The 27,647-nt window shown below is 46.8% G+C and overlaps 1 protein-coding gene across 7 annotated transcripts; it reads right to left on the minus strand.

The window, feature by feature from the left end:
- Positions 1-1,394: 1,394 nt before the first annotated feature.
- On the minus strand, positions 1,395-27,647 carry ZNF613 (zinc finger protein 613). 7 transcript variants are annotated; one of them, XM_043600204.1, is made up of 5 exons: positions 27,098-27,647; positions 12,620-12,916; positions 9,468-9,594; positions 9,083-9,226; positions 1,395-4,078 (listed from the first exon to the last, which is right to left on the minus strand). In XM_043600204.1, exons 2-5 carry the CDS (start codon positions 12,635-12,637, stop codon positions 2,361-2,363), a joined length of 2,007 nt encoding a protein of 668 aa, XP_043456139.1. In that variant the 5' UTR covers positions 12,638-12,916; positions 27,098-27,647; the 3' UTR covers positions 1,395-2,360. The 7 variants fall into 7 exon arrangements, with proteins under 7 accessions (XP_043456139.1, XP_043456140.1, XP_043456138.1 ...); XM_043600205.1 differs by lacking the exon at positions 27,098-27,647 and adding an exon at positions 17,503-17,626 and having other exon boundaries at positions 12,709-12,916; XM_043600203.1 differs by lacking the exon at positions 27,098-27,647 and adding an exon at positions 17,503-17,626.

Below are 27,647 nucleotides of genomic sequence, written 5' to 3' on the forward strand. Positions count from 1 at the left end.
CCATTATCATCTGGCAGCCAGCATGCTTAGTAATTGTTACGATTTTTATGAAGGTGAGAGGTAGAGCCTAGAGGATGTAAACAGACATGGCCTTCTCAAAGAGGACCACCTGGAATTACCTATCCTACTAAAATGTTTTATTTACCTGGAACGCCAGCCTCGGAAAGGTGAGTCAGCACCTGGGCCTCAGGGTTCAAGGCAGGCCTGGGCAGCCCCTTCAGGGACCCCGACTGAAGATTCAAGGACAAAGACACGGGCCACGAGAGGCGGTGCAGATTCGCGACACGAGGAGTGGAGATGACCTGAAGCCTGAGTCGAACAAGAGTCCATTTCTGATTCTTTGAAGAGCATCTGTCCCAAATCCATCCTTCCAGAGGCCATTATTTTGCATGTTTTGTTCATCAGTGTGTACCCCATGTCTACAACAGTGCCTGGCACAGTGCAGGCGCTCAAAAAAACATCTGTTGCAGTAAATTCCTCAAAAACTCAGTGTTTGGAATTCAATGAGACAGCCACTTGATGGCAAATTTCCACTTTTTTCCCTTGTAATCAGCGCTCCGCTTTTAAGCTGGACAGATCTTTCCTGAAGCAAGGGAAAGAACCCTGAGTACAGGAGAGAGGACAAGGCCCCGTTCCCAGGACAGTGAGTGTGATGAAGCTACGTGTCCCAGTTCACCACATCACAAAGGAGCTGGGATCCCTGAGATAAAAGCTCTAACAGGGGGCAGACTGTGGAGCGAGGGTCAGGGCGCTTCACAGCATCGAAAGAATCTCACCTCCACCCATCTAACGCACTGTCCTCCTTTTTGAAGGTGACGTCATTTTCTACCAATTGGGCTTGCTCTGAGGATCCTATTCCTTCTCTGATCTGCCCTTTCTCTATTGCCAGGGGCCTCTATTCAGGATTCTTTTTTTTTCTTTTTTCTTTTTTTTATAATTTTCTGATCTTTGAAATTTCTTTTCCGTAGCTCCTTTCCTTAAGTGAACAAAAATCCGCTTGATTGATTAGTCCAGTGGGTCATTCATTTAGGCCACACATTTACTTTCAGTTGCCTTTCAAAGCCATGGGATTTGTTTCCAGTCTGCTAAGGGCTGGGGAATATGCGAAAATCTATAAACTATCTGGGTAGGGATTTATAATCCAGGTAGAAAGATAGTATCTTTTAACAAAGTATCCACATCCTATTTTACACATGTAAAACCAACTGAATCTTTTCCCCATCCCTGTCCAAATAATAACATGCCCCTCCAGCAAGAAATTACCATGATACTTTGTACCTTTTACCTTATGTCCCTTTCAACTAATGTAGGTGTATCTATCCTCTGATTACATGTGCTGGAAGGTCAAAGTGCTATATGCATGTAATTCAGTTTAAAAAGAAAAAAAAAAACACTTCAAAGGCAGCAAGGATTCTTATTTAGTTCACTACTGTCAGCATCTGTAGATCATGTAAGGAAATAGCTAATGAAAGGTTTTCTGAGCGGTGTGTGTACCGGCTGGGAACTGTCTTCTAGGCAAAGAACTTGACGGATAGGTTATTCAGGAGTTCCGAGTAGTTGTTCCTTTGGGGGATATTTACAAAGTCAAAGGCATCCAAATATGCCACGGTACAACACTGAATTAAATGTATTCAGCTTCCTTTTGAAGGACTTCAGTGGTCTAAAATTAACTGAATAAATTTAGAACCAAAATAATACAGGAGCTAACCAAATACTGATCCTGGGTGGGAATGAAAGATTCATGCGCCCCCCAGAAAAGGGGGGGTGCACGGTTATAGTTCTAACCACTGATGTGCACCATCTACCACCTCCTTTGAATTAAGGAGTCACCATCACATCAATTAGGAGTCTGATTCAAGGTATATTGTCCTGAAATGTGCACGGTGTGGAATGAGGCTAGACTTCTGGCAGAAATCTCTGAAATATTCACTTTCACAGGGCGTATTCGCTGGATGTGTTTGCTGCTATTTTGCTGAAGACGTTCCACAGTTGGTGTGCTCAGAGTCCTTTTTTTCTATAGGATTTCCCCAGCCTGAGGATGCTTCAGTGACAGTCCTGCCACAGTCACTGCCTTCAAAGCTCTTCCAACAGTTTCTCTCCTGTGGGAACCGTCTGGCACCTAGTGAGGTCTTCTCTCTGGGGAAGGACTTTCCCACAGTCATTATATTTCTACCAGCTATGAGCTCACTGCTGATATGGGACCCGTGAGACACCCGGCAGGCTCTATCTTTCCACAAAGGCTTTCTGGATCTTTATTCTATTTGTCTTTTTATACTATTCCCGGGCTTTACACTATGCGTCTCAGTATACACCTGTCAGCCACACACTGACCTGGCAAGTTTTATTCAAGGGCTTTCCACCTAGATTGTATCACACTTTATGCCTGTGTGCTTTTTGGGACATAAACTATGATGCAACTGGTCGGTGAAGGCAGCACCACATTCACTGCATTCAACAGGTTTCCCTGTGCAAACTTGGTTATCTGCTGGTGGTGCACATCTAGCACCTGGCTGTCCCACTGTGGCTGTGTTCCTATTTGCTAGGAGCCCACAGAGGCGTAACGAAGTCTGAGCCGCTACAGAAGGCATTGGCCTGGACACCTTATTAACAGGGTCTTTCTCCTGCGTGCTATCACTTGAACGTGACGGGCTGTGGCTCTCTGAGAAAGGATTCCCCACCGTGACTGGACGTACACCTTTCTCTCTTGCGTGCAACATTCCCTTATGGTAAACGAGGCAAGACAGGTGGGAGAAAGCCTTCCCACAGTCAGTGCACCTGTAGGGCCTCTCTCCTGTATGAGTCCTCCGGTGTCTGTTAAGGCACGACTTATCTCTAAAGGCCTTCCCACAGTCACCACAGGTATAGGGTTTCTCTCCTGTGTGAATCCTCCTGTGGTTAATGAGACCGGACTTGTGGGAACAGGATTTTCCACACTCACTACACACAAAGGGCGTCTTTCCAGTGTGAAACCGCTGATGGGATATGAGGCAGGTCTTCTGGCTAAAGCCTTTCCCACATTCGGTGCATACATAGGGTTTCTCTCCAGTGTGAATGCGTTGATGTTTAAGGAGATTGCCCTTCTGAATGAAGCCTTTTCCACAGTCACTGCAGACGTAAGGTTTCTCCCCAGTGTGCGTCCGCTGGTGTACAATGAGATTGCCCTTCTGAATGAAGCCTTTCCCACAATCACTGCATATATACGGTTTCTCTCCTGTATGAGTCTTCTGATGGGCGTTGAGCTGCGACTTCCAGCGGAACGTTTTGTCACATTGGGTGCATTCGTAAGGTTTTTCTCCTGTGTGAGTTCTCTGGTGTTCAATGAGCCTGGACTTTCTGGAAAATGCCTTGTCACACAGACTGCATCCATGGGGCTTCTCTCCCGTGTGAACTCTCTGATGGTTAATGAGCCGAGACTTCTTGAAGAAGCCTTTTCCGCACTCACTGCATACATAGGGTTTCTCTCCTGTGTGAGTTTTCTGATGCACAAGGAGCCGTGATTTCTTGGGGAATGATCTGTCACATTCAGTGCATGCGTACCGCCTCTCTCCTATGTGAGTTTTCTGGTGTTCGGTGAGCCTGGACTTTCTGGAAAAGGCTTTGCCGCATATGCTGCATCCATGAGGCTTCTCTCCTGTGTGCACTCTCTGATGATCCGTGAGCCGAGACTTCTTGAAGAAGCCTTTTCCACACTCACCGCATACGTGGGGTTTCTCTGTCTTTTGAGTTCTCTGATGCTTGATGAATTGGGAATTTGTATTTGCAGAACTTCCACATTCAGGAAATTTAATTTCAATACAATACTGGTCATGCTTTGTATGGGAAAAGGATTTCATATCCCCATTAACCTCAGTCAGGTTCTTTACTTCATAGCTTCTGTTCCGGTTAACTGAACTTAAATTTGACTTCAGTGTCTTCCCATGTAAGTCAAAGATGTCATGACTTTGCCTTACAGGAAAATTACTTTTACTCCGATGAACAATGTTTCCAAATGCATTATGTTCATGGCATTGTTTCATTCTCTTTGGACATCTTTGATTTTGCAAGTGCCCCTGTAGATGGCCACCATCTTTCTTGATCTCTAGGAAAGAAGAGAAGAATGAATCTTTCCATGAGCTTGATATATCAGCTTGATATACACTAAAACTATTTCTCAAGTGGATCTGTGTAGGTTGGTTCCTTATTGACAACACTATGACCTCATTTTAAAGAAACTCCAGGAAATATGTTTGTTATCATTTGAACAAAGGTTAAGCACAATAATATAAGCAAAGAAGAAAGGTAAGAATAGTCAGTGCTTAAATAAGGTTAGATCACTCAAAATGAATAAACATAGATTTGGCTCCTTTCTAACTGTGACCTTACAAAGCATGCTAAGAAAGTACAATAAAACCAAATTCCCAGAGGAGACAGAAGGATATCTGTTTTAAAATGTTGTGGGACACATTCATACATCCATAAATCCTTAGGAAACTATGACCATGTACCAGGCATTGTGCTGGTGATGAGGACATAGAAACACATTTCCTGTTTCCACTGAGCATACGTTCTAGTTAGGAAAAACCAAATTAAGCAAGCAGTGACAGAGAAAGCAGGTACAAACTGTGAAAAGTGGGTTCAGGGAGCAATGGAGAGTGAGGTGGATGGAGTCAGAACATAATGTGGAGAGAGAAAAGACAAGGCTCGCTCACAACTTCAACTTGGGGGGAATTAATACATGTGAGGAATCAGGTCTTATTCTGAAGTATTTGACCTAGGCCAATTGACAGGTGGGTAGTGACTTTTAATGAGATGGGAAATATTATTGGGGTTTGGAATGTGGGGAAATTAAGCGAGCGTATCAGCCTTCAGAGGCGTTTTGGATAGCTGATACAGACACGAAGAGCTTGATTGGATATGTAAATCCTAAGAAAGGTCTCAACTAGAAATAACAATGTAGAAATCACCAGTGTATAAATGTCACATAAAGACAGGAAACTGGTTGGGTTCGCACTTGGATAAATGAGTACGTTGAAAGATGAAAGTACGGGACCATGTTTACAATTACTGGAACATTAGGAGTTTGGGTTTTTAAATGTTTATTTATTTATTTTTGAGAGAGAGAGTGTTGGGGGCGGCGGGGAGGCAGAGAGAGAGGGAGACAGAGAAACCCAAGCAGGCTCTGTCCGTCATCACAGAGCCCCATGCGGGACTCAAACTCACAAACCGTGAGAGCATGACCTGAGATGAAATCAAGAATTGGATGCTCAACTGACTGAGCCACCCAGGCGCGCCAGGAGTTTGGGTTTTAAACAGCCCATGGACTGGGGCACCTGGATGGTTCAGTCAGTTAAGGGTCCACCTCTTGATTTCAGCTCTGGTCATGATCTCATGGTTTGTGAGATCGAGCTCCACATCGGGCTCTGTGCTGACAGTGCAGAGCCTGCTTGGGATTCTCTCTCTCCCTCTCTTTCTGCCCCTCCCCAGCTCTCTCTCTCAAAACAAATAAATGAACATTAGAAAAAAAAAAAGCCCATGGAGGAAGACAAATACCATATGATTTCATTCATATGTGAACTTTAAGAAACAAAAACAGGGGCGCCTGGGTGGCTCAGTCTGTTAAGTGTCCGACTCTTGCTTTCAGCTCAGGTCATAATCTCATGGTTCATGAGGTTGAGTCCCGGGTCAGGATCCACACTGACTGTGGAGCCTGCTTAAGACTCTTTCCCTCTCTCTCTGCTCCTCCCCTGCTCGCAAGTGCATGCTCTCTCAAAAAAAGAAACAAAAGGGGCGCCTGGGTGGCGCAGTCGGTTAAGCGTCCGGCTTCAGCCAGGTCACGATCTCGCGGTCCGTGAGTTCGAGCCCCGCGTCGGGCTCTGGGCTGATGGCTCGGAGCCTGGAGCCTGTTTCCAATTCTGTGTCTCCCTCTCTCTCTGCCCCTCCCCCGTTCATGCTCTGTCTCTCTCTGTCCCAAAAATAAAAATAAAAAAAAAAAAGTTGGAAAAAAAAAAAAACAAAAATACACAAAGGGGAAAAAAAAAAGAGAGAGAGACAAACCAAAAAAACAGACTCTCAACTATAGAAAACAAACTGACGGTTACCAGAGGGGAGGAGGGTGGGGGTAGGTGAAATAGGTGAAGGGAATTAAGATTACGTTTATCTATCATGATCAGCACTGAGTAGTGCGTCCAATTGTCGAATCACTATATCGGACACCTGAAGTGAATATAACACCGTATGTTAACTATAGCGGAATTAAAACTAAAAATTTAATTAGAAACAAAAATACCAAAGGGGGGGGGAACCCAGGGAGAAGCAACAAACATTGTCTACATTAATAAGGGAAATAAACATGCCCATAGTCAGGAAATTACAAGGATTGTAGACACTCTGTGCCAGGAACCAGGGCGAAAGACCAAATACATGTTTCTTACATCACAATACCACACGAGGGGCTGTCACCTTCTTCTGTCACATTTACATTTTGTATTTGCACACAAGGAATATTCCAACTGTTCCCATGTCAGTGTAATGAGCCCCCAAACCGACACCTTGCCCCCAATAGCATCTTTTTCCAAAATTCTTTTTTGTTTTAAGTTTACTTAGTTGAGAGAGAGAGAGAGAGAGAATGAGCGGGGGTGAAGAGGGCAGAGAGAGAAGGAGAGAGAGAGAATCCCAAGCAGGTTCCATGCTGTCAGCACAGAGCCCGACATGGGGCTCAAACTCACGAACCGTGAGATCATGACCTGAGCCGAAATCGGACTGGGCCAGCCAGGCACCCCTCTTTCAAAATTCTACATATACATCTTGGTTTCCATCGTTTACAGGATGCTAAAGGATCACATTTCTGATCCTAGACCAAGACTCTTGGCGGCTTTGCCTTCCATTTTTCTTAGAACTACTGGATGCATATACACCACTGCCACTCAGTTAAAAAGGGAGACCACACATCCAAGGACAATACAAATCCAACTTACAGCTCCACCATTCTACCTCACTTACTAACCAAGTCCCGACAGTTAGCCTGGAAATAAGTTACGTCTCCAACGATGACCCCATTTATCCATGTTTCCCCCACGAATTCCTTCTAAACCTGGCCTTCATGTAGCTGCAGTCAGGCTAGTCCTCTGACAGCCCCCACACGGCTGTGCCCATTCCCACACTCACACCTGCGTTCTTTGCCCTTCATCATCTTTACTCCAATCTTATTTATGCCTCCCACATATCATGCCACCCTTCTCCCACTCTGCATCACTGTGAACTGTTTCCCCTCAGTTTCTAAAGTACTCCTAGCTTTACCGTTCACTGACAATTAACTTCACCCAGCCCAGGACTGTAGCACGAGACGCCTCATTCAAAGCGGAACCTCCATGTTTTACATGCCAATTTGTCCCGTTTTCTTTTTTTTTTTTTTATGTTTATTATTTATTTTTGAGAGAGAGAGGAAGAGTGCACTCATGCATGTGAGCAGGGGAGGGGGAGAGAGAGAAGGGGGACAGAGGATCCAAAGTGGGCTCTGTATTGACAGCAGAGAGCCCGATGCGGGGCTCCGACTCACGAACCTGCAAGATCATGACCTGAGCCGAAGTCAGACACTCAACCAACTGAGCCGCCCAGAAGCCCCTGTTCTCTATTTTCTACTAAAATCCTACTTCTAGAATATATTGCTTTACTTCTCACTAAATTCAATTTCTTCCAGCACATATGAAGACTGTGGCTCGACCAATTAGGCTCAAGAGGGCCTGTTTTACAGCATCATATATAGACCAGCCCAGGCCATCACCCTGAAGCTAACAAAAACACGCTCTCAAAAGAAAGGGTCTGGGAAACCCTGCGTTTAACAAATGGCCACCTTTCTGATTCCTAGCTGTCCAAGGCTCCTTTATTTATTTATTTATTTTTAGGTATCTATTTATTTTTGAGAGAGAGAGACACACACACACAGAGCATGAGTAGAGAGGGGCAGAGAGAAAGGGAGACAGAATCAGAAGCAGGCTCCAGGCTCTGAGCTGTCAGCACAGAGCCTGATGATGGGCTTGAACTCACAGACGGCGAGATCATGACCTCAGAGGAAGTTGGACGTTTAACCGACTGAGCCACCCAGGCACCTCTGTCCAAGGCTCTTCTTAATCTGTCCACATACCACACGAGATATACTCAATCCATATTTCCATCTCTAGTCCTAAACTCTCCCTGGACTCCTCTGCCATATCCAAATTCTCCCAAATTCCCATGCATGCAGAGTGGGAGAAGGGTCAATGGAAACCAAGATGCCCATGCATCTCCCAAATTCTCTGAATTATTCTAGCAAATAATCAAATTCAAGGGGGAGGAGGTCATGGGAACCTCGAATTTGTAGCCAAGTCAGACAGAAGCTGTGAGTAACCTGATTGATATCTAAAGCGGGGGGCAGTCTCATGGGATCTGCCCTTAACCTATGGGATCTAACACTACCCTCCAGGTAGATAATGTCAGAACTGAGTTCAATCGTAAGACACCCAGCCAGTGTCACAAAGAACTGCTTGGTGTGGGGAGAAACCCCAACACGTAGCATCAGAAGTTCTGTGCATGTGGCCGTGGTGTCAAAGGAGAGATACGAGAGGTTTTCTACACAGCCCGGATGCAAGATGGGAAGATCAGAAGTTACGTCCCTCCCAAATTCACATGTTGAAATCCTAACTCCCAATCAAAACCGGAAGTGAATGTTAGGAAGGGAAAATGACGTTATCCAAAGGGACAGGAAGGGGCACTGGTCAGAAGACGGGGCTCAAATTGAACACTTCTCTTTGGAGAGAGGTGTGGAAGGTGGAGTTTCGGAGCAAGGGAAGCAGAAGGAACAGGTGATGATACAGCACTGGGCAAAGAAGGCTGATGAGATTTGAAGATTTGAAAAAGAAACCCAGAGAGAAAAATAACGGAGACCTGTATGAAACAACCACAAATTGAACCCTAGCAGAGACAGGTCCTCTAAGCACCTAAAAGAGAAAGGACCCTTCTACGGGAGATTCTTGGAGCTCTGTGACACACGTCCTCAGACACCCTTGCAGCCGTGACACTCTGAGTGACTAAATGCGACCTCCTCACCATCTACCCCACTGGCTCTCACCTGGACAGATCCAACGGCGGGTTTCATCTTCTGTCATCCACCGTCCCCCTCGTTCCAGTCTGGAGAGTGCAGCCGGCATGCTGGCCACATACCCTGTTCGTGGGAAACGACAGAAGAGGCAGGCTCTGTGAACTGGGCCATGGTCTGCCAACACAGAACAACGTTCTATGTCAGGGGCCATGCAATTGCAATTTCCAGGCGGGCAAAGATAAAGGGCTTGTCTCGGGAAAGGCACATGACACCCTCGAATCTGGGGCCAGAGGGGACGGACTGAGAACCTACATGTCAGAGCAGCACAGACACGCCAGAGCTCTCCGAAGCTGACAGAGGAAAGGCCACTGACTGGGAACCCCCTAAAAGAGAGACACAGGGGAGCCGTCCTCACCCACTGACACCAGGTTCCTGAAGTTCTCCAGCATCACGTCCCGGTACAGGTCCTTCTGGGCGGGGGCCAGGAGCCGCCACTCCTCCTGGGTGAAGTCCACAGCCACATCCTCCAGTGTCAGCGATTCCTGTAACAACACAGTCCTGTTTAACATGACTGTTCCTTGAGTTCCTGAAATGGAAGGAATATAAGGGGAGTTGTTCTCATTTTCGCCACATAGACCACATATGTACACTTAGGTCTTTGGATATATTTTTTTAATTTATTATTTTTTGTTTTATTTTTAATTTTATTAAAAAATTTTTTAATGTTTATTTTTCTTTCTTTTTTTAACGTTTATTTATTTATTTATTTATTTATTTATTTTTTAAACGTTTATTTATTTTTGAGACAGAGAGAGACAGAGCATGAATGGGGGAGGGTCAGAGAGAGGGAGACACAGAATCTGAAACAGGCTCCAGGCTCTGAGCTGTCAGCACAGAGCCCGACGTGGGGCTCGAACTCACGGACCGCGAGATCATGACCTGAGCCGAAGTCGGCCGCTTAACCGACTAAGCCACCCAGGCGCCCCAATGTTTATTTATTTTTGAGAGAGAGAAAGATAGTGTGAGCAGGGGAGGGGCAGAGAGAGAGGGACACACAGAATCCGAAACAGGCTTCAGGCTCTGAGCTGTCAGCGCAGAGCCCAACGGGGGGCTTGAACTCGTGAACTGCAAGATCATGACCTGAGCTGAAGTCAGACACTTAACTGACTGAACCATCCAGGTGCCCCCAGGTCTTTGGGTATTTAAAAAAAAAAAAAATTTTTTTTTAGCGTTTATTCATTTTTGAGAGACAGAGAGAGACAGAGTGTGAGCAGGGGAGGGGCAGAGAGAGAGAGGGAGACAAAGAATCCGAAGCAGGCTCCAGGCTCTGAGCTGTCAGCACAGAGCCCGACGCGGGGCTCGAACTCACGAACCACGAGATCATGACCTGAGCCAAAGTCAGATACTTAACTGACTGAGCCACTAAGGCACCCCAGATATTTTTTAAACTATGTTGCTATAGAAGCAAAATACATCCATGTTTAAAGTATGTATAACAAAATGCTCAGTAAGCACGCAGTGAAGTATCATTCAACAAATCAGAAGTTTCTGTAATAAGTAGTCATTAAATTCTGCTAAACTAAAAACATTTCCAATATATGTATTTGAAGCACTGGCTGTATATATACATGAAGAAGAATCATAGTTTTGCTATATAACTCTGTAATCATTAGAGTTTTTTACCTTTAAAATATATCCAGACTGTTCTATGGGGTTAATATTTAAAAGGTAATAGAAGATGGCACCTGGGTGGCTCAGTCGGCTCACTCTCGATTTAGGCTCAGGTCATGATCTCACAGTTCATGGGTTTGAGCCTTGAGTCACAGGGCCTGCTGGGATTCTCTCTCTCCCTCTGCCCCTCCTTCACTCTCACACACACTCTCTCTCAAAATAAATAAACTTTAAAAATATACTGTATTTCAGTGGGGTGCCTGGGTAGCTTAGTCAGTCAAGCGTCTGACTTTGGTTCAGGTGTTGATCTCACAGTTCATGATTCAAGCCTCACGTCAGGGTGCTGACAGCTCAGAGCCTGCACCCTGGTTCAGATTCTGTGTTTCCCTCTCTCTCTTCCTCTCCCCCGCTTTCTCTCTCTCTCTCTCTCTCTAAAATAAACTTTAAAAAAATCCTTAAAAATATACTGTATCTCAAAAAACAAATAAAATAGGGGCGCCCAGGGGCACCTAGGTGGCTCAGTCAGTTAAAGGTCCAACTTCAGCTCAGGTCATGATCTCACGGTTCATGGGTTCAAGACCCGCGTCGGGCTCTGTGTTGACAGCTCGGAGCCTGGAGCCTGCTTCTGATTCTGTCTCCCTCTCTCTCTGCCCCTTCCCTGCTCATGCTGTCTCTCTCTGTCTTTCAAAAATAAATAAATGTAGGGGCGCCTGGGTGGCGCAGTCGGTTAAGCGTCCGACTTCAGCCAGGTCACGATCTCGCGGTCCGTGAGTTCAAGCCCCGCGTCGGGCTCTGGGCTGATGGCTCAGAGCCTGGAGCCTGTTTCCGATTCTGTGTCTCCCTCTCTCTCTGCCCCTCACCCGTTCATGCTCTGTCTCTCTCTGTCCCAAAAATAAATAAACGTTGAAAATAAATAAATAAATAAATAAATAAATGTAAAAAAAAAATTTTTTTTTTAAATATGGGTGCCTGGGTGGCTCAGTCGGTTAAGCATCCAACTTCAGCTCAGGTCATGATCTCGTGGTCCGTGGGTTCAAGCCCTGCATCAGGCTCTGTGCTGACAGCTCAGAGCCTGGAGTCTGCTTCAGACTGTGTCTCCCTCTCTCTCTCTGCCCCTCCCCTGCTCATGCTCTGTCTCTCTTTCTCTCAAAAATAAACAAACATTAAAAATATTTAGTAAATAAAATAAAATAGGAGACAGTAGAAATTGGCTTTGAACATGAGCAAGGAGCATGTACTATCTTTCATTAAGGGGGAGTTTGAAAGCAAACTGCCTGGATCCCAACAACCTTACCCAACAGTACCTTCAACTCTCTACTGCCATATTTGAACTCAAACACCAACCAGTTCAGCCCCCTGTTCATAAGGACTTTTTAAAGTCATGCAGTCCTTCCATTTTCTTAGGTCACCTGGGTTTTATTTTCAGAATAACCCTGATGGCCGCAAGGCTGGATCCATGGGCTCTCTAGTTATGGTCCCAGAAAAAACTGTGCCCACTGAGGTCTCCTGGTCTATTCTCAAAGAGGACTCTGAGGAACCCTGTTTTGCATTTAGGAGAAAGTGGAAGTTCAAGACACCATCTCACATCTAGGAAGCACCCCTAGACAAAAGTCCGGATGCCTAGGTGCCATGAAATATATAGTGACATCCTTGTGGAACCAGTCTGCTTTCTCCTCAGTCATGGTCTATCCTGTGATCATCGTGATTCTCCGGTTATGACGGCCATCAAAGACATCAGACATAAGCCGACAGCTAACGTAGCCCAAAAGATGCTCCAGTCACACGGGATGTTCTAACACGAGTTAGTGTGGATCCTAACAACAACATGTTCCTGAGCCTATCTGCCTCGATACTGGAGTTGGAATCTAAATCTATTTCTGCACAAATCCTATTTACCAATGTATACTCTTCCATTTAATTCAGTTGCATTTTAAAGTCCTCCAAAAATCAATCACAGAATTAAGGGAAGAATAAAATAAAGTCACCTGGTCCTTAATCATTTTCTTCTGTTATTGGAAAACAGCCAGTAACGGGGACGCTGTGTCTCTAGTTTCTCCTTGCATTGCCCTAAATTCCTGGTTAGAAATCTTGGTCTCTGGTCAGTGGTGTCCCCACAAATGACCGCACGCAGGTCCTGAGACCCGCTCCTTGCTTCGCTTGATGGATTTTGCTCCCAGAGCTGGGACCTGTGGGCTGAAAAGTAAGTTCACTTTGAGTGCACATTTCCTCTGGGCCCAGATGCTATCACTGCTACTGTCACTCACCTGATTTCAAGGCCATCTGTCCCTTTGTATGGAGCCCCAAAGGCTATTGCACTCTGGAGCAAAGAAACACCAGGCTGTGAGTGTGTGGGCACTTTCTTCTAGGAAGTGAAAGTGGGGTCTGCAAAAGGCGCCATGAAAGGAGAGACAACACAGCGTGACGCCCTCAACGGGGGCCTCTCACACAGGTCAGTGTTTGGGAGAAGAAGTAAAAGGTGAGAATTTGGACATCTATTCCTTTAAAATCACATGTGTTAGTGTACCTCCTCAAAAGTCTTCATACATGGCTCAGTTTGAAGACCCAATGTGCTCAGCAAAGCATTATCTAACAAACCATTTTCATTAATTGTTATGTGAAAGAAATAAAGCCAAACCAATGGGAAAAAAAATTAAAGCATATTGGACAAGGCTATTCTTTCTGGCTATATACACATTGAATGAAACTATAAAAACATGCTTTATATAAACCGAGTTCAGTGCCCCACCACTCCCCACCCCGCTCGCACTCTGTCGCTCAAAGATAAACATTAAAAAAAATTTTTAAGCCAAGTTCAAGAAAGTCATAGTAGTGCTTGGCTGGCCCAATCAGTGAAGTGTGTGACTCGATCTCAGGGTTGTGGGTTCAAGCCCCATGATGGGTACAGAGATTACTTTAAAAAGGTAAAATCTTAGGGCGCCCGGGTGGCTCAGTTAAGCGTCTGACTTCAGCTCAGGTCATGATCTCACAGTCTGTGAGTTTGAGCCCCACATTAGGCTCTATGTTGCCAGCACAGAGCTCGCTTCAGATCCTCTGTCCCCCTCTCTGCCCTTCCCCTGCTCATGTGCGTGTGCGTGTACTCTCTCAAAACTAAATGAACTTAAAAAAAAAAGGGTAAAATCTTTAAAAGAAAGAAAGAGAAAGAAAGCCATTATCTCTGGGGAGGGGAGGGGGTGGATTAGAGGCCATCACTTAAGTTGCATTTGCAGTCAGTGAATTTTTTTTTTAAGATTTTTATTTGTTTATTTATTTTTAAGTAATCTCTACACCCAACGTGGGGCTCAAACTCACAACCCCAAGATCAAGAGTGGCACACTCCTCCGAATGAGCCAGCCAGGCGCCCCGTGATCAGTTTATTTCTTTAAAAAGTACCAGTGACCAACAACAAAAAAACAAAACAAATCAGGTACATCATGAAGGAAAATTCCCACTGAATGACAATGACAGAGTGGGAAGTTTCAAGGGCCCATAACTCTACAGAAACATCAAAAAAACAAGCAAGAACTGTCAGAATAAAGAACAAAACAAAACCTTTATCATAACTCTGAAGAACTCTAAACTCATGGGTTTATAGCAGCAGAGTGATCACTCAATCAAGACAGAGGCAATTTGGGGGGTGCCTGGGTGGCTCAGTCTGTTAAGCATCCGACTTCAGCTGAGGTCATGATCTCACGGTTCATGGGTTCGAGTCCTGTGTCGGGCTCTGTGCTGACAGCTCAGAGCCTGGAGCCTGCTTCCGATGCTGTGTCTCCCTCTCTCTCTGCCCCTCCCCCTTACTCATGCTCTGTCTCTCTCTGTCTCTCAAAAATGAATAAACGTTAAAAATAAAGAAGAAAGAAATAAAAGCACCAGTGCATACTGGGGAATGTATAAAGCCAAGTACATGCACAGGGCAGGACACCTACTCAGAAAAAAACCTGAGAAGACCCTAAGCTTTCCCTCTGGCTGATCTCTACACTCAATGCAAGTAGGAAATGAACGGTAAGGCAGAGTTGTAAACAAAATAGTCTGGCTAGCACTGAAGGAGCACCCCGGGATACAAGTGAAACAAGCCAGACATCAAAGGTCACATGTTGTATGATTCCACTTCTATGAAATATCCAGAATAGGTAAATCCACAGAGACAGAAAGCAGATTGGTGGTTGTCACAGTCTGGGGGAGCAGGGGAGTATAGAGTGACTGCTTAATTGTTAGAGGATTCCCCTCAGAGTGATAAAAATGCTCCGGAACTAGACAGAAGTGAGGGCACAATGTTACATATGTACTAAAATCCACTGAATTGTTGACTTTAAAATAGTTAATGTTGTTTTGTGAATTTCATTCAATAAAAACAATCCAATACCTCCTAAATATGTTCAGTAAAACAATAAAGTACCTTCTTTAAACCCGAGAACAAGAAAAGGATGAGCAGTAACACCTCGTCACATTATCTGTACCTATTCTGGAAATGCTACCCAGTTAATTTCATAAAGAATCAAGTAAGAGAAAAAAATAATCAAATAAGAATAATCAGTATCAGAGAAGAGGAAGGATATGATTAAAAGTTCCTTCAATGTGATTAAGGGTCAGAACTTCAGAGATTTGAGCGAACATATATCAAAAATAAGTTTTTCGGGGCACCTGGGTGGCGCAGTCGGTTAAGCGTCCGACTTCAGCCAGGTCACGATCTTGCGGTCTGTGAGTTCGAGCCCCGCGTCAGGCTCTGGGCTGATGGCTCAGAGCCTGGAGCCTGTTTCTGACTCTGTGTCTCCCTCTCTCTCTGCCCCTCCCCCATTCATGCTCTGTCTCTCTCTGTCCCAAAAATAAACATTGAAAAAAAATTTAAAAAAAATAAGTTTTTCATCTTAACATTCTATGAACTAAAAAAACAATATTTCTCGTATAAAAAAATAAGTTTTTGGTCAGATGGCTGATTATAGGACTTCTATCTAAAAGTGGATAGCATTCTGGGGGCACCTGAGTGACTCAGTCAGTTAAGCATCTGACTTTGGCTCAGGTCATGATCTTGTGGTTTGTGAGTTCGAGCCCCGCGTCGGACTCTGTGCTGACAATCAGAGCCTGGAGTCTGCTTCACATTCTATGTCTCCCTTTCTCTGTCCCTCCCCTGCTCACACTCTGTCTCTCTCTGTCCAAAATAAATAAACATAAAAAAATTTTAAATAGATAGCATTCCAAAACACACATTTCTTACAGCAGTGTTACGTGACTATTAGGGGAATGGCTTAACACTTCGTATTGAACACTTTCAATAGAGATTTTGCTAGAATCCAAAAAAAAATCCACTTTTAGGAAAAGGTGCAAAAGAAATAATGGAACAAGCAGGCCAAGTTGATATAAAAGTATAATTTTAGGTCTGCTAATAGAGAATTAATTGAATGAATAAAAGTATACACATCCAGTGAAATATTATGCAGCTATGAGAAATGCTAACAATCTATATTTAGTGAAAAGATATATACCTTGAAGTTATGCATAGCATAAGCACATGAAAAGATGCCCAATATCATTCTTCTTCAGAGAAATGAACATCAAAACCACAATTGAGATATAGTAAAAAAAAAAAAAAGAAAAAAAAGAAAGAAAGAAAGAAAAAAGAAAATTGCAAGCGTTGATGAATATGTGGAGGAAATGGAACCCTCATAACTGCTCGTGGAAATGCAAAATGGTGCAGCCACTTTGGAAAATAGTCTGGTGGTTCCTCCAACAGTTAAACATATTTACCGTGTGACCCAGCAATTCCACACCAGGTTTATATCCAGAAGTAAAGGCATGTCCACACAAAACTTTGTACACACGGGTGCCTGCGTGGGTCAGTCCCCTGAAGCGTCTGACTCTTGATTTCCACGCAGGTCCCGATCTCACAGCCATGAGAAAGAGCCCCACTTCGGCTCTGTGCTAACGGTGTCAAGCCTGCTTGGGATTCTCTCTCCCTCTCCCCTCTCTCTGCCTCTCCCTCGCTCTCTCTCACAATAAATACATAAACTTTATATATATATATATATATATATATATATATATATATATATATATATATATATAATTTTACTTGTGTTACAGTGGCATCGAAAAGAAGTGTCTCCAAGTGTGTGTGTATGTGTGCACACAGTAAACTTCCAGAAAGGGCAAAATCCTCATCTTTAGTAGAAACCTTACCACTTTGGTTGTGTTTAATGCTCGATTTCCAACAAAGCTCTCATATCTAGGGGGTCGAGAGGAAGAGATGCGACCCCGAGGAAGAGAAGAAGAGAGGAAGGAAGGCAAACTAGGGCTTGGATTGGAAGGGCTGACAGGGAAAGAAACGTTGGAACCCACCCACCCACCTGCTTCAGCCCTCACAAACCTCTCAAGGGCCGACACACCTGGACTTCCCCCAAACACTCGTCACCCCCCACCCTGGAATAATCCCGAAACCTGTACCAGACACCTGTGTTAGCTAACCGGGCGCCCTCGCTCCTGTCAATGAGCCACAGGGTAAAACCCGAATCCGAAGCGGACACCGCTTTCATGAACAAAACCCACTTCCAAAACTAGTCCTCAGTCGCTGGGCGCTACAGACGGGCACCGAACCCTGACCACAGACTCGGAAACGTGGATCTCGACAGACGTGTAATCACTGACCCTCACAATTCTTCAGGACCGACTCCAGAGGCACTGCACCCACACACACCCGACCACGGGCTCCCACTTCCGTCCTCTCCCCACGGACCCCACAGTCACCTCGGTCCTCTCACCCTGTTCCCCAGACGGACCCACACACAGACCTGATTTTCTAGAGACCCCACGATGACCTCCTACAAACTGCACTTCCGCGAACTCTCCTGCCGCGCCCGTGCCCAGCTCCCCGCCAGCGACGGCGGCCGGCGAGGGCCAGGGGCGTTTCTATGGAGCACGGACGCCTGGACTTCCGGCTTTTCCCGGAGTCAATATGTCCGCGCCCATCTGGCCACGGGTGTCCCAGGCGGCCATCCTTCTGTACTTGACGTACAGAAGGCGAAGTAGTCCTATTGGCGAGTCGCCAGGTAAGGCTCGGCACAGTGAGCACCTACCGAAAACACTCCCATTTCTCGCACCTTAAATCTTGCGTTGCAAACCGCACGGATATTCAGAAGCTCGAGTTTACACAAGACAAACATGGGGTAATAAGCTATGTCCATCTCAGCGGGCTCGCGAGAAAAGTAAACGACTTTGCGCAAAGAAAGATTGCCGAAAGACACAAGGCGCAGTCTTCTTAGAAGTTTGGTGTCTCTACAAAGGAAAACACCTGTCAATGGAGGATAAAGGGCAAACATAAAGGGTGAATACCCCAGGAACGCTGATGACTGGATATAGAGGGCAAGAGGAAGATTTGGAGAATCTTCAGTATCTTCTCCAGTATCTGGAGAAGCACTCACAATATAGGGAGAGTGATAACGCCATCCAAGGAAGTCAAGAACAGCGACTGGAAGAAACCAAGCTTCCTTTGGGGAGGTGGAGGGAGTCACTGCAGCAGGATTCTCACACAGAGAGATGGGACACATAGGCTTTTCAGTCCAATACGCAACTTTATTTGTCGTGCCTGCACAGGCTCAGTGGGTTCATACCCAAAAAACTGAGCTTCAGGCACAGAGGAATGTAGCTTTTACGCAATTTATACTTCTTTGTCTCCCATGTATGGTGACATACAGTCTGACCGGACACAGTCTAAGTTACAGAGTAATGTCAGAGCTACGCATATGCCTATAGGAGTTGATTGGGCCACGTTACCTTCCTTTGTTCTGAGGAGGCCTCCACCACATTCCTTAGGGAGGGACTCTACCACATTTCCTCCTTTGATGCTGGAACCCCCTTCCTTTGGGTCAAAGAGCATCACCTTGGTTTAGAGGTATGTATTTCCATAACATCATCACATGCATGGCCATTTCTTTTTGACCATTGCCTCAATGGGGCTGGAGACAGACGGTATAACCAGGGGAGCTAGGCAAGGTAGGATTAAGCAAGTTCCCAAAATCAAGAGAATAATATCTATGAGGGTTTTGAATCCTCCAAGAGTTGAAAACCAATCTCCAAATAACTCCCCGGGGTCCCAACCTTTCCAGATCCGGATGGGACATGAGCAATCTTTCTCATTCGATCTGTGATCTCCTCTATGACTTTTCCTTCACCATCTATCTGTAGGCAGCAGTTGTTCAGGTTAAACTTTCCACAAAGTCCTCCTTCAGAAGCAAGCAGATAATCTAAGGCCAAGCGATTTTGATAGATGGTATTGCACATTTTGGTTCTCTGTTCAGCTAGGAAGTTAAGAGCCCTGGCAGTTTCATTGGTTATAATTTCTACAACTGCTTACAGTCTGACTAGTCTGTTTAGCATGTAAATGGGAGTGTGGTAACCCCAGGTCCCATCCTCTGCCCAGGTGGCAGGACCATAATATTGGATTACATGCTAGGGAGGCCATTCACCACCTTTCCAATTGCCAATTTGTAGGGCACATCATTTCCTTTGAGTCTCTCTGTCCCCATACACTTGGACTCCAAAATATTCCCCTCTGGCAAGTGGGAGCAGGAAGAGAGGATGGATGAATAGTTTCCAGCACACATAACCCTGACCAGCCTGAGGGAAGTGCTGTATAGGCTGTCCTTCCACGTATCCAGTATATTCACCTGGGCCCGCCATTTGATGGCTGTGTCAACATGATCCCAGGCCTCTCAGAGATGAGAGAAGTTAGACAAGGGGTGGGGATCTGGTTCAAGGTGATCTGGGGACCCCCACCATTGGGTTTCCCAGGTGGTTGAGTTATAAAATCTTTGGCCTAGGCATATTATGTTTCCAACAGAAATGGTGAGCTTTCTTCCCCACTGGGCAAGGCAATTTTTCCCTATAATTGAGTTTTTGAGGAGCCAAGCCCCAGTAGTAGGACTGGGGTATTCTGTTCCATTATAAGCTTCACAGGGATCTAATTCTATAGCCTCCCATGGCCATTGATCCCCCATGTTGGTTCCCCTGCATACATAGCAAGAAGAGATCTTTAGAGTTTGGGCTATGTCTCTCCTAGGGCTAGAAACAAGTTTCTTACTGTGACTGAAGTGGGAAGGGGGCTACTTCTTATTTCTCCATAGAAGGCATGGAAGACTTGATGGAACATGGTTGGATGGGCGGTAGTGACTCTCTTGAAATATAGCACAGTCCCTGGGTCTCTGCCTCACCCATGGATCCAGATGCCAATTCAGGTGCCCCATTGCCATTTGGAATCTCCTGGGTTAATAATGGTAAAATTAACAGGGTTACAGGCCTTCGATCGACAATCTGATGTAGTAGCCCCTTCTGAAGGAGCACTGTTGTGCCTTCTTTTTTCCAAGTAGCCCATGAAACACAGCTCCAGCTGGGGCATAAAAACTCAGGTGTATAGGCACATAAACCGCTTTCCTCACACACGTATTTGTCATTGAGTCAGTATTCCGGCTCCCAATCTAAGCCTCTGCATGGTATATCAACAGTCTGTGGGCCCTCTATGACGAGCACCCGCTTTTTTCGTATGACAGATGCCCCTGGGCCAATACTTATAACCACACAGACGTCAAACAGCATTGACACAGGTCGCTTTGGGTTAGTAATTTATGTCTGGCTGACAAGCCCCCCCCTCCAGCCCCCACCCTTGGTAGGATTGGACTTCTAACCAATCTTCACTGGGGGAGTATTGTGGGCCAAAGCAAATGTATTGACTCTCCCGTTGGCAGATAGAATAGGTGGTCTTATTGTGTCTGCAGGGCCCCAGGACCCTTCCCTGGCATGAGAAGTGGGTATGGTATAGTAAGGTCCAAGTGACTCCCTGGCCTGACCTGGTTATGTGAATACATGGGTCACGTGATGAAGAATCTAGGTCTACAGAAGAGGTGCAGATTAGAAGCAACCAATGCCAACAAACTATCCTATCCACAAAAGGAAGGCGAATGCTAACAGAAACCTCTCACCACACTCCCCGCTGGCCGGGGCGGCCTCTGCCAATCCTATGGCAAAAAGTAGAGCAAGAATCACAATAACATCGAGAGATGAAAGGCGACAGTGCATCAGAGTAAGGAAACAGATACAGAAAATACGGACAGTCTATTTGTTCCACCGGACCGTCGACTCCTCAAGCTTCTGCCATGCATGGATCAGTCAGCTTCCGGAGTGACTAAAGCAGGGCTGCAGTCTCCCGGAGCCTCTGGAGTTGCAGATTGCTTCTTCCGTATGGTCAGCTTGCATGGCATTGATGGATCAGGAATGCACTCCCAGTTTGGAGATGCCAGCTTCACTCTGCTGTGGTGAATCCAAGGGACCCACCTCGGCCACCTTTACTGCAGGAGGGGCAGACAAAATGACAGTGACCGGGTCCCTCTAGAGGGGTTTTAGGGACTGGACATTCCACTCCTTCACCCATATAGCATCTCCTGGTTTAAAGGGGTGAGTGTCTCTGTGGTCAGACTCACAGGTAATTGCTCCCTAACCCAGTGGTGGAAGATGGTTAGGGTAGAGCCAAGGGCCCACATCTGTTGTCTTAGGATTAGATTCCCTATCTCATTTAGATCCCTTCTTATGCCCTTGAAAATACAGGGAAGGCGCACATAATGGATTTCATAAGGGGAGAACCCCATCTGCTTAGTGGGGCTACACCTTTTTTTTAAAAGTTTTTTTTTTAATTTTTAATGTTTATTTATATTTGAGAAAGAGCAGAGAGAGATGGCCACAGAATCCGAAGCAGGCTCCAGGATCTGAGCTGTCAGCACAGAGCCCGACGTGGGGTTCGAATCCATGAAACATGAGATCATGACAGAGCTGAAGTAGGACGCTTAACCTACTGAGCCACCCAGGGACCCCTACACCTTGATTCTTAACAAGGCAATTTGCAACACCTGGTCCCAGTATAGGTGGGTTTCCTGACATAGTTTACTTACTGCAGCTTCAGGGTTCAGGTCATTTGTTCCACCTCCCCGGAGCTCTGGGGTCGGTATGTTGTGTGTAACTTCCAGGTGATTTTTAACCCCTTTGCCACCAGATGCACCACCTTGGCCACGAATGCTGGCCCGTTATCTGATCCCATAGTGATAAGGATCCCAAATGGAGGAATGATTTCTTTTAGAAGTTGGGCCACTTCATGTGCCTTTTCTATGTGAGTAGGGAAGGCTTCCATCCAGCCAGAGAAGGTGCACACCAAGACCAACAGATATTTACAGACTTGGACCTGGGGAAGCTCAGTGAAGTCCACCGTCATATATTCTTTTTTTTTTTTTAATTTTCTTTTAATGTTTATTTTTTGAGAGAGAGAGAGAAAGAAAGAGAGCGTGAGCAGGGAAGGAGCAGAGAGAGAGGGAGACACAGAATCTGAAGCAGGCTCCAGGATCCAAGCTGTCAGCAAAGAGCCCAATGCAGGGCTCAAACCCAAGACCTGAGCCAAAGTCAGATGCTTAACTGACTGAGCCATCCAGGTGCCCCCACCATGATATTTTCAAATGGGGATCCCCCAACACTCTGTACCCCAAGGGCAGCCTTGGGTCCCTGACATGGGTTATGCTGGGCACACATTTCACATTGCTTGCCTACTGCTCAGGCTATGCTAGAGAGTAAAGGGATGTAGAAATGTAGGCTCAAAGTAGTCTCAAGAGCTGTCTGGCCAATATGGGTTTCCTGATGGAACTGCTTGACAAGAGTAAGGGCCAGGGCCTTAGGAATCGCTACTCGGCTGTCTTCGAATTTCCACCATCCACCTAGGAGGTAGCTTCCATTTTCAGTCTTAAACCAGGTACATCATGTTGTGAGTAATTAGGGTCCCACTCTGCCCAGTGGACTAGGGAACAGTGTGGTGGTTAAAGCCGCTGATTCCGCTGTTCCTTTGGAGGCTGCAAGCTTTGTCTCTTGGTCTGCCTTACAGTTTCCCCGTGCAGCCGTGGTGTCTCCCCTTTGATGTCCCCAACAATGCCTGACTGCCACTCTTTTAGGGGATCACACAGCGTCTAAGAGTTCAAGGATTTCCTTACCATACTTTGTGTATTTTCCTCGTGAGTTTATTGACCCTTCTTTTTATAGAAAGCCCCATGTACGTGGAGGGTGGTGAAGGCATACTTACAGTCTGTGTATATATTAACACGTATCCCTGCCACCAGTTGGAGGACTCTGGTTAGTGCGATGAACTCTGCCTTCTGTGCCGAAGCCCCCTTTGGCAGGGGTTTGGCCTCGATACAACTCAGGGTCACCATGGAATACCCTGCAAGGCGTTCTCCCTCTTTCACAAAACTGCTACCATCGGGGAAATACTCAGAGTTGGGGTCCTTGAGGGGCTGGTCCCTCAAGTCTGGTCAGCTGGAGAACACCTCATCCATGACTTCAATGCAGTCACGATCTGGTTGACCTGGCCTGACAGGCAATAGGGTTGCAGGGTTTAGGGGCTGCACTACCTCTAGGTGAGTGCATGGGTTCTCACATAGCATTCCCTGATATGTGATCATCCGGGCGTTGGATAGCCAGTACTGTCCCTTGTACTCCATAAATGTCAATACTGAATGTGGCACTCAGACTGTCAGTTCTTGTCCCATAGTTAACTTGTCAGCCTCAGACACTAAGAGGGCCGTGGCTGCAAGTGCCCGTAGGCAGGGTGGCCAGCCTTGGGCAACAGAGTCAAGTTGCACAGATGTGCCACTGGGAGGTGCCATGACCCCAACATCTGAGTTAGGACTCTCAGCACAATGCCAGTATGTTCATGAACATACAAGAAGAAGGGCTTGGACGTGTCTGGGAGCCCCAGACCAGGCATGTTGGCAAGGGCCCACTTGAGCTCTTTAAAGGCCCTTTGTTGTACTTGCTCCCGTAACAGGCATTCCTGCTCTCCCCGCTTGTGGCCTCATAAAGGGGTTTTGCCAAGACCGAGAAGTTAGGTATCCAGATTCTACAGAAACCTGCAGCCCCGAGTAACTCCCGAACCTGACGTCGGGTCGACAGGACCGGAATTAAACATATGGCCTATTTTCTCTGCAGGCAGAGTTGGCACTGTCCCTGGGAGAGGTGAAAGCCAAGGTGCTTGACTTTCTTTTGACAGATTTGAACGTTTTTCTTGAGACTTTATAGCCAGTTTCCCATAGGAGGGTAAGGAGTTCCCGAGTTCCTTCCATGCAATCCTCCCGAGACCTTCCAGCCAACAGTAAATCATCTAATACGGAAGCAGGACACAGCCATGTTGATCCGCTGGGAAGGCTTTTAGGTCTGAGGCTAATGCAGTGCCAAAAATAGTTGGGGAGTTTTTGAACCCCTGAGACAATCTGGTCCAAGTCAACCGGTCATTGTCACCATTTTCAGGATTCTCCCACTGGAAGGCAAAGACTGGTTGACTCTGGGGGGCTAGGTGGATGCAGAAGGCATCCTTGAGCCCTAGGCATGTGAAGAAGGCAGCTTCTGTGGGGATAAGATCCAAGAGAGTGTATGGGTTTGGGACAACCAGGTGTAGGGTGACAACGGCCTGGTTTACTGACCTGGTGATAGCATGCAGGTCTTGGACTGGCTGATAGTCATCGGTGCCCGGCTCTGGACTGGTATGAGAAGCATGTTCCAAGATGACTGACGGGGTTGGAGGATCCCATATTTTAGAAGTCTCTCCAGGTGCTTCTGTAGCCCTACCTGTGCCTTACGAGGGATGAAATGTTGTTTTTGGTGGATAGGCTCTGCCCCTGGCTACAATTACTGGAGGTATGTTCCAGGCCAGTCCTGGGGGGTTGTCCTCAGCCCACACAAGGGTACTCTGAAGGGCAGCTCAGGTCCCTGTTGTGGTTCCTCCATGAGACTGTAGAGGCGCCATTCTTCCCCTTGAGGAATCCTGACAGTCATAATCTTTGCTTCCGGCTTTCGTAGGGTCCAGAGCAGCTTGTCCATGGGAGTTGAAAGTTATCTGGGCCTGCAGCTTTCCCAAGAGGTCCTGGCCCATTAAAGCCACAGGGCAGGAGGGGAGGTACAGGAATTCATGGATGACTTCATGGCCACCTGAACTGCATTACTGAGGCAGCAGGAAGGGACTGCATGTCTGATTGCCTGTGGCCCCCACAACAGTAGCTTGTCTCTGCGAGAGGGGGCCCACTGGTTGCATCACCACCGAGTGTTCTGCTCCAGTATCTACCATGAAGTCAGTGGGTCAGCCCCCCATATTCAATTGGACCATAGGCTCTTGGGGGCCTAACAAAATAGAGCCCAGTCTGTCCTAGTCCTCCTCATAGTCCTCCATGGCAGCTCCACAAAATCATCTTTGGGGGCCCCATGAGGCCATGATGCTGGTTGGTACTGGCCCTGGACCACATGGCCCCTTTGTTTCTGCTTGGGGCCCTGCTGAGAATTACCCAGCCGCAGGGGGCACTCATTTTTCCAGTGGCTCTCCTGATGGCAGTGAGCACACTGGTTCCACCCTAACTTTGGTCCTGGGCAAGATGATCCTCCCCGCCTGTCCCCTTTTTGGCCCCGGCTCCATCCCTATGGGGCACCTTTCCAGGAGTGTTCCGATTGCTCCACCAAGGCAGCAGCTAACAAGTCTGCCTTCTTCTGCACCTTCTGGCATTCTTTCCTCCATGCCACCTGGTCACTAATGACAAACACCTGAGTTGCTACTTCCAGCAACTGACTGGCATTCATGCCAGCAAAACCCTCCAGCTTTTGCAGCTTGGGCCAGATGTCCCGTTGGGCCTGACTGACAAAAGCCCATTGACCATACGCTGGGTCACGGGCGCTTCTGGATCAACACGGGTGTAGAGACGAAATGTCTCACATAATGTCTCGTAGAACTGGCTTGGGCTCTCCTCGGGTGCCTGGAGCACTTCTGATGTTTTACTCACATTTATGGCCTTTTCACCCCCTTCCTTCATGCCATTTAGAAGGGCTTCTTGAGACTGTTCAGTCCTTGCGAGCCCTCCATCTACACTTGAGTCATGTGGGATCCTCCCCAGGGAAGTGAGCTTGAGCATAAGCCTGGGTGTCTAGCATCCCAGCCGGGGCATTCTCCTGTAAGCATTTTAGGGCTGCCTGGGTAATTCCACAACACCCCTCTGTGTCAAAGAGGGTCAGGAGGAGTTGGCGGCAGTCCATCCAGGTAGGTTTGTGGGTATGAATTATGGATTAGTTCAATCATAGCCTGGGCTTCTCCATATGGGAAGGAGTATGGTGCTTCCAACTTAGGAAGTCTGTAGTGGTAAAGGTTGGGTACACAAAAACATGCTGGTCTCCTCGGATCTGGCCTTCCTGATCTTAAGAGACAGGTCCCCTAGTTTCCCTTAGTGGCATCTGTAGGGCTCTGGTGTTGCTGCAGGAAGGGACTGTCTCTGCTGGCCTGATCTTCTAGTTGCTTTCCAGGAGGGGTGTATGGGTTTAGGACAAGTGGTCCAGGCAAGCCCATCACATCTGGAGAGGCCGGTGGTGCTGGAGGTGGTGAGGTCTCAGGACTAGAGGCAGGCTCCGGTAGGGTTTCGGCAGCCCAGTGGCTGGAGGCACAGGTGGCAGTGAGGGGAACAGTGGGGCATATCGTGGTGGGGTCTCAAGTTCTCCTGACAGCATGGGTTTTTCAGTTTTGGGCTGGCATTTGAAGAAAGCTGTGACACGAGCCATCGTAACTTTACAGTTCTCCTCAATACAGACTTTTAGCCAAGGTAGCCAGGATAGGACAAGGTCTTGCCAAAAATCAATGTAAGGAAATTGGTTGGGGTGGCCTGGATCCCCCACAACAACCCTGAACACTCGGCCAACTAGTTTCTTATCAATGAGTCCTCAGAGGGCCAGCCCACCTTGAACGATGGCCAATCAATTTCACAGATTGTCTGGAGCTTTCTGGGAGTTAATTTCATACCATAGTCTTCTGAATATCGCTTTTTGAAATTCCTCAACATACACTCTAGGGGAGTCAGTTTACTCTGCTTTCCACCCATTTCCTCCCCCTAACGGACAACTTTCACGCACAAGAGAGGAAAAAAGGGGAAGGGAGGGACTAATTTGGACAGGATGCACACTCGCTTTGCCAGTTTCCTGCCGCTCTCCTCTAGGCGATATTGTAGGCGCCTCTTAGCATTGGCGGGTTCAGTATCAAGTCCTGACAGGGATCAGACTCCTGAGGAAGTCTGACACCACCCTAAGCCGTATGAGGTCCCCACGGAACCGCAGCGGGGACTCAACACTTACTGTGGCCCAATGGTCAGGTAGGAATCTTTCCACTGTCTGTCTCATTCACACACAGTCACATAGGGACTCCAACCCACCGTCCAGCACCCAGCGCCTTGAAATTGCAGTTTTGTCCCTTATGGAACTACTCAGGCAACTCTGGGAGATGATCAGGCTCCCCTTCTGCGTCTTAGGGACAGGTCTACCAAAATGAAACCAGGTTCTTACCAGTCTGATGGGTGGTGCTCCCTGAGCTGGTTCCTGGGCCTCACTGGGTTCCATTGTGCATCGTAGCCAAGTGATCCACTGACGCTAAGCAAGATCACTTCTCCTGGAGCTCCAAGGTTCGCACCATGGTGACAAAGGAAGTGGAAACACAGTCTCTGGATCCCAGATGTGAGCCCCCAAGAACACAATTACCGCCCAGTAAAGGTGAGGAGAGCAGTCTCCAGCCAATGTCCAGATGGCAAGTTACATGTGGTAGCAGGCTCCCCATCCTGCTGTGGAGCCAGTGACAAGGACCATTGGTTCTCTGAGAACCAAAGGCCAGAATTTCTGGAAGGAAGGAATAAGGCAACTCCAGGGAGAATAAAAAATTGTGCAAGAAAGGAAAAATAATCATAGTATACTACATGGCTGAGCTATAAGTAGTATTTACATAGTTATCATAAAGTAAACACCAATCTAATCCAACCAAAATTGACATGTAACTTGGGGGTGCCTGGGTGTCTCAGTTGGTTAAGCACCTAACTCTTGATCTCAGCTCAGGTCATGATCT

The sequence above is a fragment of the Prionailurus bengalensis genome, chromosome E2 (genome assembly GCF_016509475.1).
Source record: "Prionailurus bengalensis isolate Pbe53 chromosome E2, Fcat_Pben_1.1_paternal_pri, whole genome shotgun sequence".
NCBI lineage: Eukaryota > Metazoa > Chordata > Mammalia > Carnivora > Felidae > Prionailurus > Prionailurus bengalensis.

Bases quoted from the DNA above. Each gene is read 5' to 3' on its own strand.
- ZNF613 (XM_043600204.1), bottom strand. The intron at 9,227-9,467 runs GTGAGGACGGCT...CTGTGTTGGCAG, and splicing joins CAGGAACCTGGTGTCAGTGG to ACCATGGCCCAGTTCACAGA. The intron at 4,079-9,082 runs GTGAGAGCCAGT...CTTCTTTCCTAG, and splicing joins CCGCCGTTGGATCTGTCCAG to AGATCAAGAAAGATGGTGGC.